The sequence below is a fragment of the Pristiophorus japonicus genome, chromosome 9 (genome assembly GCF_044704955.1).
Source record: "Pristiophorus japonicus isolate sPriJap1 chromosome 9, sPriJap1.hap1, whole genome shotgun sequence".
Taxonomy (NCBI): Eukaryota; Metazoa; Chordata; class Chondrichthyes; family Pristiophoridae; genus Pristiophorus; species Pristiophorus japonicus.
The window spans coordinates 170,211,054-170,227,030 of NC_091985.1; the positions used below are offsets into that span (position 1 = coordinate 170,211,054).

Below are 15,977 nucleotides of genomic sequence, written 5' to 3' on the forward strand. Positions count from 1 at the left end.
CCAGATAATCCTTTTCAGTGATGCTGATTGAGAGATAACTGTTGGCTAGGATATGGAGAACTCCCCTGCTCTTCTTTGCAAAAGTGCCATGGGATCTTTACATCCAGCTGTGAGGGCAGACATCTAGGTTTAACATCTCGTCAGATAATGCAGCGCTCCCTCTGCACTGCACTGGTGTATCAGCCTAGATTTTTGTGCTCAAGTCTCTGGAATGGGAGGCGAGAGTGCTACCCACTGACTGCCTAAATTTGCAAAGCTGTTAAAATGTACAGTATTAAACTTAGCTGACTTGTAATAAATATAGCAACTGTACTCTGCTTTAGAATAAAATCACACACTTGGCAAAGGAACAAAAGTGTGTTACAAAAGTGGAAAGCAGGGAACCACTCGAAGACTCCCATCTCCGTGACGAATTCTTCTGCTAACCTGACCAAACTGTGCCGTGTTCCAGGGATTAACGGCGGGAAGCACAATGTTTTTTTTGTTGTAACTGAGAGGTCCGTGAGAGACATTTTGCCGGGAGGTTAGATTAATGATGCATCCCCTTGAACCATTTTTTTTTGTAGTTTAATTTTATTTCAGAAAACGCACTTTTGAAAATAAAAAAAAACAAGCTTGGTAAAGTTTTTGATTTTCCATTAGAACAAACCTGATTTAGGTCAGCTGCACATGGTTATACTGTACCTATTTAAGGCTGCATTATAAATTGTTTGCTGCAAAATGTTGACAAAAGTTTAGAGTTCTGTGGAAGAGTAGTGCAATCCTTAGATTTACAATTCTTTCATGACACTTATCAAAAGACTCGCTTTAGCTGATCAAAACTGGTAACTGAAGGTCCAACGCGTGGATTTGTCTTTTGAATATTTTGTTTGCGGTAAACCAGATCTATACCAACCGTCAATTTCATCATGGAAAAGAACAGGAAAGTGGACTCCTCTCCTCAGCGAAACATCTGGACTGAGGTGCTGGCTAGAAGTTCATCCTTTCAGGCCACGGGCTGACGTTGAAATGTGTTCGCTTGTGGGGGCAGGGGGGCGGGGGGAGAGAATGTCCATTGTGTGTCTTCCAAAACAAGCAACAAGGGCCTCCAGAAAGGCACAGCCGTATCGTCTTTCTCCGAGCGAGAGCTGGCTTTCTTTACTGGAGATGTTTTCACTTCCGTTTCTAAAGTGTGGGTTCTGCAAACTGAAACTTTGTTGAAAACATTTGCACTGATGAATGCCTCACAAGCCTTGGGTGCCGAATGTGTCTGAACCTTCAGGAGAGCATTAAAAGACATCGACGCTGACGTGCTTGGTCTTGGTGAATTTGTCTAACATGCCCTGACCCATTTTGGCAGCAAACAATGAGATTAGTTGGTCATTGCCAGTCCTTACAGCCAAGTCATATGGTGTTAAAGCTTTATCATTTTTCTTCTTAATACTTGCATTGCAGCTGTAAGGAATTAAAAAAAAACACTATTAGTCTGAAGTGACTTTACTGACCCGCCTCTCTCATTTTGCATCTACCACTTCCTTTGCCCAACAACTTTCTACCCTCCTTTCCCCGGTCCAGTGCCTTATGCAGAGCTGCAGTTCTTCAGCTGCTTTGCAAGACCCTTGCCCATGTGTCCAATCTTCATGTGTGAACCCGGAAAGTGATGCCCCCTCTTCTACCTGCACCTCTTCCTCTAGACACCGAGGGTAAGGGCTGTGCCCTGACTGCCACCCTGGTTAAGTTACACAGCACAGTCCGGCGATGGAACCTGAGCCCTTTGCTACTATATGCACGTTTCCCCAATGAACCACTGGGCTGTAACTATTCACTTACAGCTACTGTCATAGAATCTAAGAGGACAGAAGGAGGACATTCGGCCCATAGTGCCTGTGCCAGCTCATTGAAAGAGCTGCCCAATTAGTCCCAACACTCTATCCCCATAACCCCGTCAGTGGAAAAATATTTATTAAAGACTAAAAAGGAAACCTACCCAAGTAAAATGGCCACACATTTCACTCCCTGAGCTCCCATCTCTGCGGCCTCATGAAGAGCAGTGTTATTCAGGCTAAATTTGAAGAAGACAAATTAAAAAAATATTATTTATTGGATTAAGAACATAAGCAGGAGTAGGCCATACAGCCCCTCGAGCCTGCTCCACCATTCAGTAAGATCATGGCTGATCTGATCTTGGCCTCCACTCCACTTTCCTGCCTGTTCCCCATAACCACTTCCTATCCTATTGATCAAGAATATAAGAGATTAGGGTCTTCAAATTGAGGATCTATCTATACCTTTACTTGAGCTCGGAAACCCCCAAAAAAGGGCAAAAATTTGAACAAGTGTTATCAACGAAGCGGTATCCTAAGCGGTATAACGGCAGCAAAGAGTGACGTCCTCAAGGTCCAGGTCGGTGAGTGGAGCGTGGGCAGATACAGCAGGAGCGGCGAGGTCGGGGCGAAGGAGCGACGAGAGATTGTGGAGGGACGTGATCGGGGCCCAGGGGAGGCGTGAGTTTGGGCCCAGGGCAGCACGGGTCAGCCCACACTGCGATATGTCCGTGCAACAGAGCTGGTCTCCAATCGTCCTGGTTGATCCTTGCCACTGGACCAAGACCTAGCTCTGTCGAGCCCGTGTGGTGGCTGGTGTGCAATGGTCACCCACGTTAAAAAAATCCACGCACAGGATCTTTCACCCTTCAGGATGTAGTTTGGGATCTGGAATATTAGGTCCTTCATTGAAACACCTGTGAACTCATCCTTTTTTGGCGTGGAAGCAAGTCATCCTCGCTTCGAGGGACTGCCTATGAGTATCCTAATGAGTCTTTAGTGATCAGACAGCGACAGGGGGCGGTTCTCCTAAGTTGGACATGCACTTGCTACATTGCCAAGTCTGCAATCGCTGCAGCATAATAAAAGGCTTGTAAAAAGTTTTTAAAAAACACAGGACAAACTGGACTGGACTGAACCCTAGTCTGCGTAAGCCCTGTCTATTTGCATAGGCAAAATCAAACGCATTTGCCTGAGGTGCCTTACTCCTTGATTGTCTCATTTCCTGCAAGAACTGGCTGACCGCTGTGTAGTGTCTCTGTGACCTGATAGAGGTCTTTAAAATTATAAAAGGGTTTGATAGAGGACGTGGAGATGTTTCCCCTTGTGGGGGAATCCAAAACTAAGATAGTCACTATTAAATACAACAAGGACTTCAAGAGAAACATCTTTACCCAGAAAGTGATCAAGGGGTATGGCGAGAAAGCAGGAATGGGGTACTGAAGTTGCATGTTCAGCTATGAACTCATTGAATGGCGGTGCAGGCTCGAAGGGCCGAATGGCCTACTCCTGCACCTATTTTCTATGTTTTTTCTATGTCTATGTCTAACTCGTTACCACAGGGAGTACTTGAGGCAAACAGCATTGATGCATTTGAGCTAGATAAACACGAGGGAAAAAGGAATAGGTATGCTGATTGGGTGGGACCGGCATAGACCAGTTGGGCCGAATGGTCTGTTCTTGTGCTGTAAATTTTATGTTCATACGGTGCAGCAAAAAACACGATCACTTGATAGTACATCGCCTGTGATTTTACCTGCCCCTGTCTGGCGGGTTAGGGGCAGTTGTATTCGAGTGGAGCCCTTACCCACTACTTACCCACTACTTTCCCATTCCAAGCTCTTCCCCATGACCTCATCCGCCCCCAATCCCATTGCCGTAGATTCTCCTTAGACAGCCTTCCAATGGATTTATCTTGTGGCCTCCTGCAGCCCGAATTCCCGTTCGTGCTCGCCATCAGTAAGCTAAAATCTCCCTGGAGCATCAGCATGAGAGCTCGTCACGTGCTCTGCCCCCCCACCCACCACCCACATGCACTGATCCTGTCCCGAGTTAAAATCAAGGCCCACTGTGTCTGCAGCAAACTGCCATTGTTGAAAATACTTCAAAAACATTAAAGACCCAGTTTTGAACACTTTGTAATAAACGCACGAGAGTTTGTAAAGTAAACAATAATCTCTGTAGCTTTGTGAATGTTTCAGTGTAAACAGAACACTTTTAAATATTACAGTTCACAAAGTATGGGAATGGCCCAGCTGACGGTTCTGACAGTGAAGACATTTTCCCACTACAGTTATTGCTGCAGCCTCACTAAATGCCAGTAGCTCATCATATCTCAATGAGGGGTAAAAGTCACTTGTCTCCTCGGCAGCACAAAACCAAGCTATCCCACCCCTTCACATGCACTGAGCCCAGGGAACACGCATGCCTGGATTGTCTACTTACAGCCCTGATTGTTGGTTAACGTCTGCTCCCTTCTGCACCAGAACCGGGACCACCGTGTGATGCTGATTCAAAATGGCCACAGTTAAGGCTGGCCTGTCCTCGTTGTTGCTGCAGTTTGGATCTGCTCCCTGGAGGTCACAAATGCAGAGAGCACAATGTGTTTTGTAAATCGTAACGGTAACAAGGCTGTAAAAGAACATCTTCAGTAGTCTTCTACAATCATACAGCACAGAAGGAGGCCATATGGCTCATCGTGTCGTTGCCGACTCTTTGAAAGAGCTTTTCAATTATGTTTAATATTCTCTTTCTCCATAATCCTGCACATTTTTCCTTTTTAAGTATAAATCCAATTTCCTTTTAAAAGTTACTATTGAATCTGCATCGACCACTCTTTCAGGCCGTGCATGCCATATCATTACAACTCGTTGCTTAAAAAAATTCTCCGCATCTTCCCTCTGGTTCTTTTGCTAATGATCTTAAATCTGTGTCCTCTGGTTACCGACCCTCCTGCCAGCGCCCGATTAAGATTCTGTACAGCAATGCACCATTGTCATTGATCAAATGGAACTGGAAATAGTAACTTACTTCATCGAGCAGCTGCTGTATCTCCGAGATTCTCCCCATGCCAGTTGGTCCCACTTCCTTCAGTAATTGTCTGTCAGCGGGCTGCGGGAAGAGACAGCAAATACCAGTCTGTCCACAGCAAGCAGTACATTCAGGACTCGCAAGCACGGGTACATCAAGTATGAGCACCTCGAGTCTCATCGCCGAGAGCATGCAGAAATCAAGCGCAGGCAGCAGAAGGAGCGTGCTGCAAACCAGTCCCACCCTCCCCTTCCCTCAACGACTATCTGTCCCACCTGTGATAAAGACTGTGGTTCTCGTATTGGACTGTTCAGCCACCTAAGGACTCAGTGGAAGCAAGTCCAAGGGACTGCCTATGATGATGATGAGTAGCATAGTGGTTATGTTAGCAGGTAATCGGGAAGGCGAATGGAATGTTGGCCTTCATTGCGAGAGGGATAGAATACAAAAGCAGGGAGGTCCTGCTACAACTGTATAGGGTATTAGTGAGGCCGCACCTGGAGTACTGCGTGCAGTTTTGGTCACCTTACTTAAGGAAGGATATACTGGCTTTGGAGGGGGTACAGAGACGATTCACTAAGATGATTCCGGAGATGAGGGGGTTACCTTATGATGATAGATTGAGCAGACTGGGTCTTTACTCGTTGGAGCTCAGAAGGATGAGGGGTGATCTTATCGAAACATTTAAAATAATGAAAGGGTAGATAAGATAGAGGCAGAGAGGTTGTTTCCACTGGTCGGGGAGACTAGAACTAGGGGGCACAGCCTCAAAATAAGGGGGAGCCAATTTAAAACCGAGTTGAGAAGGAATTTCTTCTCCCAGAGGGTTGTGAATCTGTGGAATTCTCTGCCCAAGGAAGCAGTTGAGGCTAGCTCATTGAATGTTTTCAAGTCACAGATAGATAGATTTTTAACCAATAAGGGAATTAAGGGTTACGGGGAGAGGGCGGGTAAGTGGAGCTGAGTCCACGACCAGATCAGCCATGATCTTGTTGAATGGCGGAGCAGGCTCGAGGGGCTAGATGGCCTACTCCTGTTCCTAATTCTTATGTTCTTATGTTACCGGACTAGTAAGCCAGAGGCCTGGATTAATAATCCAACGCGAGTATTTAATGCGAGCTTACCAATAGTAAACCGACGATAGGCTCAGCGGTGTACTATGGAAACTGCTAAAAGTCCATAATAAAGGCTAACCATCTTTATAAAGATATGGGTTAATCAGGGACGACCAATATGAGTGAGAAGGTAGGTCAGGCGGAGCTGAATTCTTTGGGGAGTTGATCTGAAGTTATGAGATGACAAAGGGCCTGCATTTTCCACTGGGACCTTGTCTCTGGTGAGGTGAGGCAGGTTGGTCCAAGATGGTCTCATGACTGCAGCCCTATTTCCAACCCCAGGGTAATTTGGGAGCGAGAGGTGGGATCTCTGGGCCGTGTCGGGTGTGGGGCCAGATTCGAGGCGGAGACTTGCTGCGAAGGACCGCGGGGGCTGCTGCTGCTGCAGCGGGTACAGGCAGCATGGGTACGTGTGGACGATTGAGGCCAGACACAGATCCCAGTGACAGCATCACTGGTACAGTCAGCAAATACAGTAGTCAACCTGTACCTGGACCACAGTGAACAAGAGCTAATCACAGACTGGGTACGATCAGCAAGTACCCTGCTTACAATGACCATCGCTAATCTTCCATCGTACACTATCCCTATCACTCTAAAACATGGATAATTAAAAAGAAAGACTATCTGTGCAAGTACTTAATATATAAAGCACCATACAATTATACAGCTCCACACCCATTTTAAGCCCCAAACAGTGGCATAAATTTTCCATTTTATACGTAAGTATATTCAATAATTAAACTTGGTATTTTTTGTGTCCATTAAGGTGCTACTTAATGTCAGTGCTCATAACTTATTTTCTGACTTTTAACACCAAGGCCTAGAAATTGGGTTGCAACCATCGATGGCAAGGCCCAAGATTTTCCAGAAACTGGATTTCACTCACTTTCATTCACAAATGTCATTCACTTTGCATCCAAGTTCCACCCTTCCCTCACCTTCACATGGTCCATCTCCGACTCTTCCTTTCCCTTCCACGACTTCTCCGTCTCCATCTCTGGGGATAGGCTTTTGACCAGTATCCACTATAAGCCCAGTGACTCCCACAGCTACCTGGATACACTTCCTCCCACCCCGATTCCTGTAAAGACTCCATTCCATTCTCCCAGTTTCTCTGTCTCCATCGCATCTGCTCTGATGGCGCCACCTTTCACACTAGTGCTTCTGGCATGTCTTCCTTTTTCCTCAATCGAGGATTCCCCTCCGCCGTGGTTAACATGGCCCTCGACCGTGTCCGTTCTATTTTCCGCACCTCTGCTCTCACCCCTTCCCCTCCCTCTCAGAACCACGACAAGGTTCCCCTTGTCCTCACCTTTCAACCCACCAGCCTCCACGTTCAACAGATCATCCTCCGCCATTTCTGGCACCTCCAGTGTGATCCCACCACTAATCACATCTTCCCCTCCCCTCCCCTCTCAACATTCCGAAGGGACCGCTCCCTCCGCGACACGCTGGTCCATTCCGCAGTCACCCCCAGCACCCCCTCCCCTTCCCACGGCATCTTCCCGTGCAAGCACAGGAGATGCAACACCTACCCTTTTACCTTCTCCCTTCCCACTATCCAGGGCCCCAAACATTCCTTCCAGGTGAAACAGTGATTTACTTGTACTACTTTCAATTTAGTATACTGTATTCGCTGCTCACGGTGCGGTCTCCTCTACATTGGGGAAACTAAACGTCGATTGGGTGACCACTTCGCGGAGCTCCTCTGTTCAGTCCGCAAGTGTGATCCCGAGCTTCCGGTCGCCTGTCACTTTAATTCTCCGCTCCATTCCCACTCTGATATCTCTGTCCTCGGCCTCCTCCACTGTTCCAATGAAGCTCGAGGAACAGCACCTCATCTTTCGTTTAGGCACTTTACAGCCTTCTGGACTCAACATAGAGTCCAACAATTTCAGAGCGTAACCTCTGCCAATCTTTGGCTCCCTTCCCCCTCAGAGCCTGTGTCTTTTTTTCTCTTGTCTCTAATGGCAGTTGGTCATTATCCCGCCATTCACACCCTATCTTGACTAATGTTTTTCTAACTCCTGGCATTACCATTTGAATTCAGCCCATCATCCCTTTTGTCTCTCTAATCTCTCCTGTCCTCCCCCCTATCACAGACCTTCCCTTTTGTTCTTTCTTCCCCTCCCCCTTTCAGTGCTGGTTAAGAATCTGTTCTTTCCCAACACTCTCCAGTTCTGACGAAGGGTCATCGACCCGAAACGTTAACTCTGCTTCCTCTCCACAGATGCTGCCTGACCCGCTGAGATTTCCAGCATTTTCTGCTTTAATTCCAGATCCCAGCATCCGCAGTATTTTGCTTTTGCATTGGACCTCGGGCCTCATTGCGATGGTCCTGGCGAAGCGTGAAGAGCCCACTGGTTGAGGACTCCTAGTGCCACAGCGTCCCTCGGGTAAACATTACTCGGGGGCTGGGTCAGGTCGGGGCCCGGGTTGGGTATGGGGGCATGGGTCGGAGGTCGCAGGGGCCTGGGTCAGGGATCAGGATGGGGACATGGGTCGGAGGTTGCAGGGGCCTGGGTCAGGGATCAGGATGGGGGCATGGGTCGGAGGTCGCAGGGGCCTGGGTCAGGGATCAGGATGGGGGCATGGGTCGGGGCTTGTGTCCTTGGCCAGGCCCTGGATCGAGGTTGGGGATTGAAGCGATCGGGTCCTTTTGAGGAGAATGCCTGCTCCTCCTGGCTCCACATTCAGGTAAGTTACTTACCTTCTTTGTTGCAGGCGATCCCTCGGACTGTTTTCGCTCAGGGCAAACCAATATTTGCCTGTTTCGGGGGTGGGTAAAGAGTCGCTGCTTGTTTGTCCCAATACGGCAGTCGGCGCATGTCCGGCCGGAAATGTGTGCACGCTTCCTGCCCACCGTATTGGGGCCTTAGTAGTCCAAAAAAGGACAAATTTCTAGGCCTAACTGTCAGCATCATACAAGCCAAGAATTGTAGGGGCCTCCACACTGCCCTTAACAGAACGCTCAGTGCACCAAAGTTGCATTTAGATATGTCACGACAACTGTACGAGTCAGGTTGCCATTTTAGGGGAACGTTGCATGGTGGACTCCTGCCTATTCGGAGTTCACTTTGCTGGTTTATTATGCAAAATAGACTCTAATTTGCATAGAGGTTTGTCTGAGTCGGGCCGTCTGATCTTGTCCATTGATTGTGTGGCTTCAGACTGCCAGATTCAAATTGCCAAGAGCTCCAAGCAACGACTGCGATTGGCTTGCTCCAACCCCCTCTCCTGTAGCAACCCTGCCAGCTGCTGTTATCCCAGGAAGGGAAGTTCGACAACAAAGAAGTGTAAAAAGACTGACATCTATCTCCAGTCTTTTCCTTTTTGAATTGTGTTTAGTTTGAATGTTTATATCTGTGCCAGAGAAGGTTAGGAAGCGGTGTTCCAACTCCTCCACCTGATTGGTGGAACCAGCAGCCTGCAGTACAAATTAGGTGCTTCATGAAAGATACCGTTGAGTTTGCCTGAAGCCCAGCACAGAAATCTGATGGGAATAAGTGGAGAAGCATCTGAGTTCATCCCAGTACCCTGGATTCGATGAAAAGATTCTGGCCCTAATTCACTGTACCACGCAAGTCCAGAGTGAATAGAATCATAGAACGGTTACAGTACAGAAGGAGGCCATTTGGCCCGTTGAGTCCGTGCCGGCTCTCTGCAAGGGCACCTCAGCTGGTCCTCTCCCTCCGCCCTTTCCCCGTAGCCCAGCAAATTATTTTCTTTCAGATACTTACCTAATTCCCTTTTGAAAGCCACGATTGAGTCTGCCTCCACCACCCTCTCGGGCCGTGCATTCCAGATCCTAACCCAGTCGCTGCGTAAAAACGTTTTTTCTTACGTCGCCTTTGCCAATCACCTTAAATCTGTGTCCTCTGATTCTCCACCCTTCCACCAATGGGAACAGTTTCTCTCTATCTACTCTGTCCAGACCCCTCATGATTTTGAACATCTCTATCAAATCTCCTCTCAACCTTCTCTGCTCCAAGGAGAACAACCCCAGCTTCTCCAGTCTATCCACGTAACTGAAATCCCTCATCCCTAGAACCATCTTGTAAATCTCCCCTGGCCCCCTCTCTAAGGCCTTCACATCCTTCCTAAAGTGCCGTGCCCAGAATGGGACACAATACTCCAGTTGGGGCCGAACCAGTGTTTTATACAGGTTCATCATAACTTCCACACTTTTGTGCTCTATGCCTCTATTTATGAAGCCCAGGATCCCATAAGCTTTTTTAACCGCTTTCTCAACCTGCCCTGCCACCTTCAACGATTTGTGCACATATACCCCCAGGTCTCTCTGTTTATGCACCCCTTTCAGGATTGTACCCTTTAGTTTATATTGCCTCTCCTCATTCTTTCTACCAAAATGTATCACTTCACACTTTTCTGCGTTAAATTTCATCTCTTACGTGTCTGCCCATTCCACCAGCCTGTCTATGTTCCTGAAGCCTATCACTATCCTCCTCACTGCTCACTATGCTTCCAAGTTTTGTGTCATCTGCAAATTTTGAAATTATGCCCTGTACACCCAAGTCCAAGTCATTAATATATATCCAGAAAAGCAGTGGTCCCAGTACCGAGCCCTGGGGAACACCACTGTATACCTTCCTCCAGTCCGAAAAACAACCGTTCACCACTACTCTCTGTTTCCTGTCACTGAGCCAATTCCGTATCCATGCTGCAACTGTCCCTTTTATTCCACGGGCTTCAACTTTGCTGGCACTTTGACAAACACCTTTTAGAAATCCATGTACACCACGTCAACCACATTTCCCTCATCAACCCTCTCTGTTCCCTCATCAAAAAACTTTTATCAAGTTGGTTAAACACGATTTGCCTTTAGCAAATCTGTGCTGGTGTCAATTTCTTTACGCTCCTGTTAAGCGCCTTGGAATATTTTGCTACGTTAAAGTTGCTTTATAAATACAAGTTAAATGTAAGTTGTTTTTTGTTTAGCTGTTGTTTCTACGATTCATTACAATCAGAGATAGCTGGTTGTTGAAAACTTATTTGACCTTTATTCTCTCTTCCCTCCACCTCCACAACCTTTACAGTGTGAGCTGTGAGGAGGATAAGAGGCTGCGGGGTGACTTGGACAGGTTAGGTGAGTGGACAAATGCATGGCAGATGCAGTATAATGTGGATAAATGTGAGGTTATCCACTTTGGTGGCAAAAACAGGAAGGCAGAATATTATCTGAATGGTGACAGATTAGTAAAAGGGGAGGTGCAACGAGACCTGGGTGTCATGGTTCATCAGTCATTGAAAGTTGGCATGCAGGTACAGCAGGCAGTGAAAAAGGCAAATGGTATGTTGGCCTTCACAACTAGGGGATTTGAGTATAGAAGCAGGGAGGTCTTACTGCAGTTGTACAAGGCTTTAGTGAGGCCTCATCTGGAATATTGTTCAGTTTTGGTCTCCTAATCTGAGGAAGGGCGTGCTTGCTATTGAAGGAGTGCAGCGAAGGTTCACCAGACTGATTCCCGGGATGTCAGGACTGACATATGAAGAAAGACTGGTTCGGTTAGGCTTATATTCACTGGAATTTAGAAGACTGAGAGGGGATCTCATAGAAACATATAAAATTCTGACGGAACTGGACAGGTTAGATTCAGGAAGAATGTTCCTGATGTTGGGGAAGCCCAGAACCAGGGGTCACAGTCTATAAGGATAAGGGGTAAGCCATATAGGACCGAGATGGGGAGAAACTTTTTCACCCAGAGAGTGGTGAACCTGTGGAATTCTCTACCACAGAAAGTTGTTGAGGCCAGTTCGTTGGATATATTCAAAAGGGAGTTAGATGTGACCCTTACGGCTAAAGGGATCAAGGGGTATGGAGAGAAAGCAGGAAAGGGGTACTGAGGTGAATGATCAGCCATGATCTTATTGAATGGTGGTGCAGGCTCGAAGGGCCAAATGGCCTGCTCCTGCACCTATTTTCTGTGTTTCTATGTTTACTGTTATTATACTCCTGGGTGTGTTTCTGTCTGATATACAGACCCAAGATATCACACGGTGCAGGAAGTGTGGGCGAGAACCTGATTACTGCAGTGAGGACTTTGAAGGAAAAGGATTGGGGCCGGAGACTTTATCTCAAGGGGTTTGGAGGTGGCCTTCAGTTGTACAGAACCTTGGTCAGACCCCATCCGGAGAGCTGCATTCAGGATATATTGGTCTTGGAAAGAGGTACAGAGCGATTCAATGTAAACAATACCCGAGCTTAAAGGATTAAACTATGAGGACAGGTTGCATAAACCTGGCTTGTATTCCCATGAGTTTAGAAGATTAAAGTTATGAAAGGATTTGATAGGGTAGATAGAAACTATTTCCTCTGCTGGGGGGAATCTGTAACAAGAGGGCATAACCTTAAAATTAGAGCTAGACTGTTCAGGGGTGAAATCACGAAGCACATCTTCACACAAAGGGTAGTGGGAATCCTAAACTCTCTGCTCCAAAAGTCTAGGTTCAATTTAAATTTTCAAAGACTGAGATCAATAGATTTTTGTTAGGTAAGGGCATTAAGGCAGAGCAGGCCCGAGGGGCTGAATGGCCTCCCCTAGTTGACAAGGCCAAAGATAGGACTTTGTTGTGTGTCAGGACATTCTATCTCTCCACAGCATAGAACTTAGGTACATTTTATAAAATCCATAGTAAGTGTTTCTCACAGGCTAGTGTCCGTGTGGTACGGGACTGCGGGGCGTTATCAAGAATACTAACTGGCAGTCTGTCTTCCTTCGTTGTCACTTGTCTTTTCCTCCTTGATTTTTTCGGCTTCTTGCTTGTCTCCACTCCGCCTGATTGAGACTCACTAGCTGGACACAAAAACAATACACTGAGAAGGCTGACCATCATAGTAACATCAGCACCTATCACAGCTAACCCTTTGCGCAATGCAAGCATGTTTTTTTTTTTGAAGTTACAGAACACCAATTCTTCTGATTATACTGAACTGGTATCTGAAAGGTCTGCACTGTGATGATTCAGGTGATTCAGATCTCAAAAGGTTCATTAGATTCATATTCCAAAAAGCCTCCAAAACGCAGCAAGTCTTTCCCCGCTGTGTAGCAAACATATCTGCCGCTCATCTCCTCTGGAATGTGCGCGAAACAGTTTGACGTTTTTCGATGTAGAGGATGGTGGGTAGCTGGGTTGACCTTTAAATTAGATTGTGAGATTAAGACAAGGGGATACTGGATCAAACCAGTAGAGGGTCATTTTAGGACTGCTATCAGAAAATTCTTCACACAAAAGAGTGAACAAAATATGGAATAGAGCTTCAGACAGGGTAGTGACGAAAACCCTACGATTATTGAAGAAACGATTGTATAATGCGACGGGAGGGCGTTAGGGTAGATGGATGAATTAAGATGGGCCGAATGGCCTTCCTTATCTGTAACTCTCTCGTGATCTCTGAAAAAGGGACAAGCTGGTTGAGCCTAGTCTTCCCAAACCTTCTTATATTCTCCCTTAAAGACAGACAGAGCCAAACTACGAGGCACTTGTTCTCTGTTCTAGGGTAAGTGACCACCAAATTGCAAATGCCACTCCATTATTTAAGGAGGGAGGAAGGAAGAAACGAGGTAAGTCCAGACCTGTCAGTTTAACACCAGTTGTGGGGAGGTTACTGGAATCTATCATCAGGGACAGAGCGATAGAGTAGGTCATGTCTGATTAATCTAGTTGAATAATTTTAGGTCACTAGTATGGTGGATAGGAGGGTGTCCGTAGATGTGGTTTACATGGACGACAAGAAGTAATTTGATGAGGTTCTGCACAAGAGATTATCAAAAATGAAAGCGCACAGAATGGGATGTGACCTGAGACAGAGATGAGGAGGAATTTCTTCACTCAGGGGGTTGTGAATATTTGGAATTCTCTGCCCCAGAGAGCTGTGGATGCTGAGTCTCTGAATATATTCAAGGCTGAGAGAAAGAGGTTTTTGGAGTCCAGGGGAATCAAGGTATGGAGATCGGGCAGGAAAGTAGAGATGAGGTCAATGATCAGCCATGATCTTATTAAATGGCGGAGCAGGCTCGAGGGGCCGTATAGCCTACTCCTGCTCCGGTTTCTTATATTCTTATGACTTGGATTGGCAATTGGTTGGGAGGGAGGGGACAGAGAGTGGGGATAAAGGGAGTGTTCTCAGATCGGCTTTATGTGACATGTGGCGTTCCCCAGAGATCTGTTTGGGGGCTCAGCTATTCACCATGTCCATATATTAATGGGTTGGACGAAGGAATAGCAAGTTGCATATCCAAGTTTATAGATGACACTGCTGGGAGTCTTAGTAAATAGTGTAGGTGGGAGCTGGATGTTGTCATTGTTAGATTGAGCAAGTGGGCAAAACTATGGCAGATGGAGCTTAATATGGGGCAATATGAGACTGTCCAGTTGGATCTGGGCAATTGTGATTAGAATATTTTCTTCATTGTGAGAGACTGTGGGGAACAAAGCGATTTAGGTGTCCATGTACACAAATCATAAAAGGCAAGTGCACGGGTACAAAAAACAATTTAAAAGGGGCGGGCAGGGAGGGAAGGAACTTATTTTACATTGTAATGAGCTTTTCGTGTCAGGAATAACATATCTTCGTAGTTACTCCAATGAGTATTCTAGACACAGATAGAAATACACTGAAATACATAATGCACAGCACAAATCGGTGGTTTTATAATTGAGAAATTCTGGGATTCGATTTTAAATATAAGTCTAGGCGTTTTCTCACTTGGTCGAGGTGGAGCTGCTTTCTGTGTTGATACAGCTGACATACTTGTAACAAGAGCATTACCTGGTACAAAGGAGCCAGATTCCTTCTGCCGATATTTTTAGCAACAAAATACAAACATGGTGATCTTACGCTGCCTTTATTCTTAATTAACTTTTCAAACAGCCGCTTCCACCCGTTCTCCGAGTCTGAACAACCGGCATCAAATCCATGCCGCACCAGTGGACCTTACCCAAACTGGACAGACTGCCGTACAAGCCGTCCCTCCCCTCAGTCACGCTACCAAGGAAGTTGATCTCCGAAAGCTTGGCTGGCTTTCCAGTTAGTGTGTTCTGTTGGGGGGGGGGGGGGAGACAAAATGCACAGAGGCGTCATACAATGGTGACTGATCATCACAAACAGCCTTTACTGAATGACAGGCTGCCCTGTGTCAATAGTTCTCCAGCTGCTGCCCAGTCTCTGCTCAATCAAGACCTTTGCAGAGCTGTGAATATGCCTGATAGCAACTGTACTGAACCTTACTTTTCTAAATATTCCTCACAGCACCGTGTAACGTAGTTAATATTAAAGTACACTGAAATAGTCTCTGTATAGAAATAACGGGTTCAAATCTCCTTTAGAAACAATGGCGTCTGTTCTCCCACCCTCCCCAATACATCCCCCTCCTCCCACCCCGCAAATCCTTCCCTCCCCCCTCAATCCTTCCCTCACTGCTCCCCCCCCCCCCCCCCCCTCCCTCCCCCCCTCCACCCAATTCTTCCCTCACTCCACCTCCCCCAATCCTTCCCTCACTCCACCCACCAATCCGTCCTCACTCTCCGTCCCTCACCCGCCCCCCCCAATCCTTCCCTCCCCACCCCATCCTTCCCTCACCCCCCCAATCCTTCCCTCACTCCCGCCACCCCAATCCCTCCCTCACTCCCCCCCCCAATCCTTCCCTCCTCCCCCAATCCTTCCCTCCCCCCTCCAATCCTTCCCTCACCCCCCCCATCCTTCCCTCCCCCCTCCAATCCTTCCCTCCCCCCTCCAATCCTTCCCTCATCCCCCATCCTTCCCTCCACTCCCCCTCCAATCCTTCCCTCACTCCCCCCTCCAATCCTTTCCTCACTCCCCCCCTCAATCCTTCCCTCACTCCCCCCCAATCCCTTCACTCCCCCCTCCAATCCTTCCCTCACTCCCCCCCAATCCTTCCCTCACTCCCCCCATCCTTCCCTCACTCCCCCCCAACCTTCTCTCACTCCCCCCCAATCCTTCCCTCCCCCCTCCAATCCTTCCCCCTTCCCTCCCCCCCCCCAATCC

At 47.2% G+C, this 15,977-nt stretch overlaps 1 protein-coding gene across 8 annotated transcripts in view; it reads right to left on the reverse strand.

Moving 5' to 3' along the window:
- Nucleotides 1-586: 586 nt before the first annotated feature.
- The window catches only part of dzank1 (double zinc ribbon and ankyrin repeat domains 1), a 133,544-nt gene continuing 118,153 nt past the window's right edge, over nt 587-15,977 (reverse strand). For 6 of the 8 annotated variants that reach the window (XM_070890116.1, XM_070890115.1, XM_070890118.1 and 3 more), the window contains 6 exons: nt 14,911-15,010; nt 12,671-12,765; nt 4,833-4,913; nt 4,248-4,375; nt 1,967-2,041; nt 587-1,434 (listed from right to left, as the gene is read on the reverse strand). In XM_070890116.1, the coding sequence (XP_070746217.1) occupies nt 1,269-1,434; nt 1,967-2,041; nt 4,248-4,375; nt 4,833-4,913; nt 12,671-12,765; nt 14,911-15,010 (645 nt within the window). In that variant the 3' untranslated portion in view covers nt 587-1,268. Of the gene's footprint in view, nt 1,435-1,966; nt 2,042-4,247; nt 4,376-4,831; nt 4,914-12,618; nt 12,766-14,910; nt 15,011-15,977 lie in introns of those variants that run through there. The other 2 variants (XM_070890117.1, XM_070890119.1) reach the window with 2 other exon arrangements.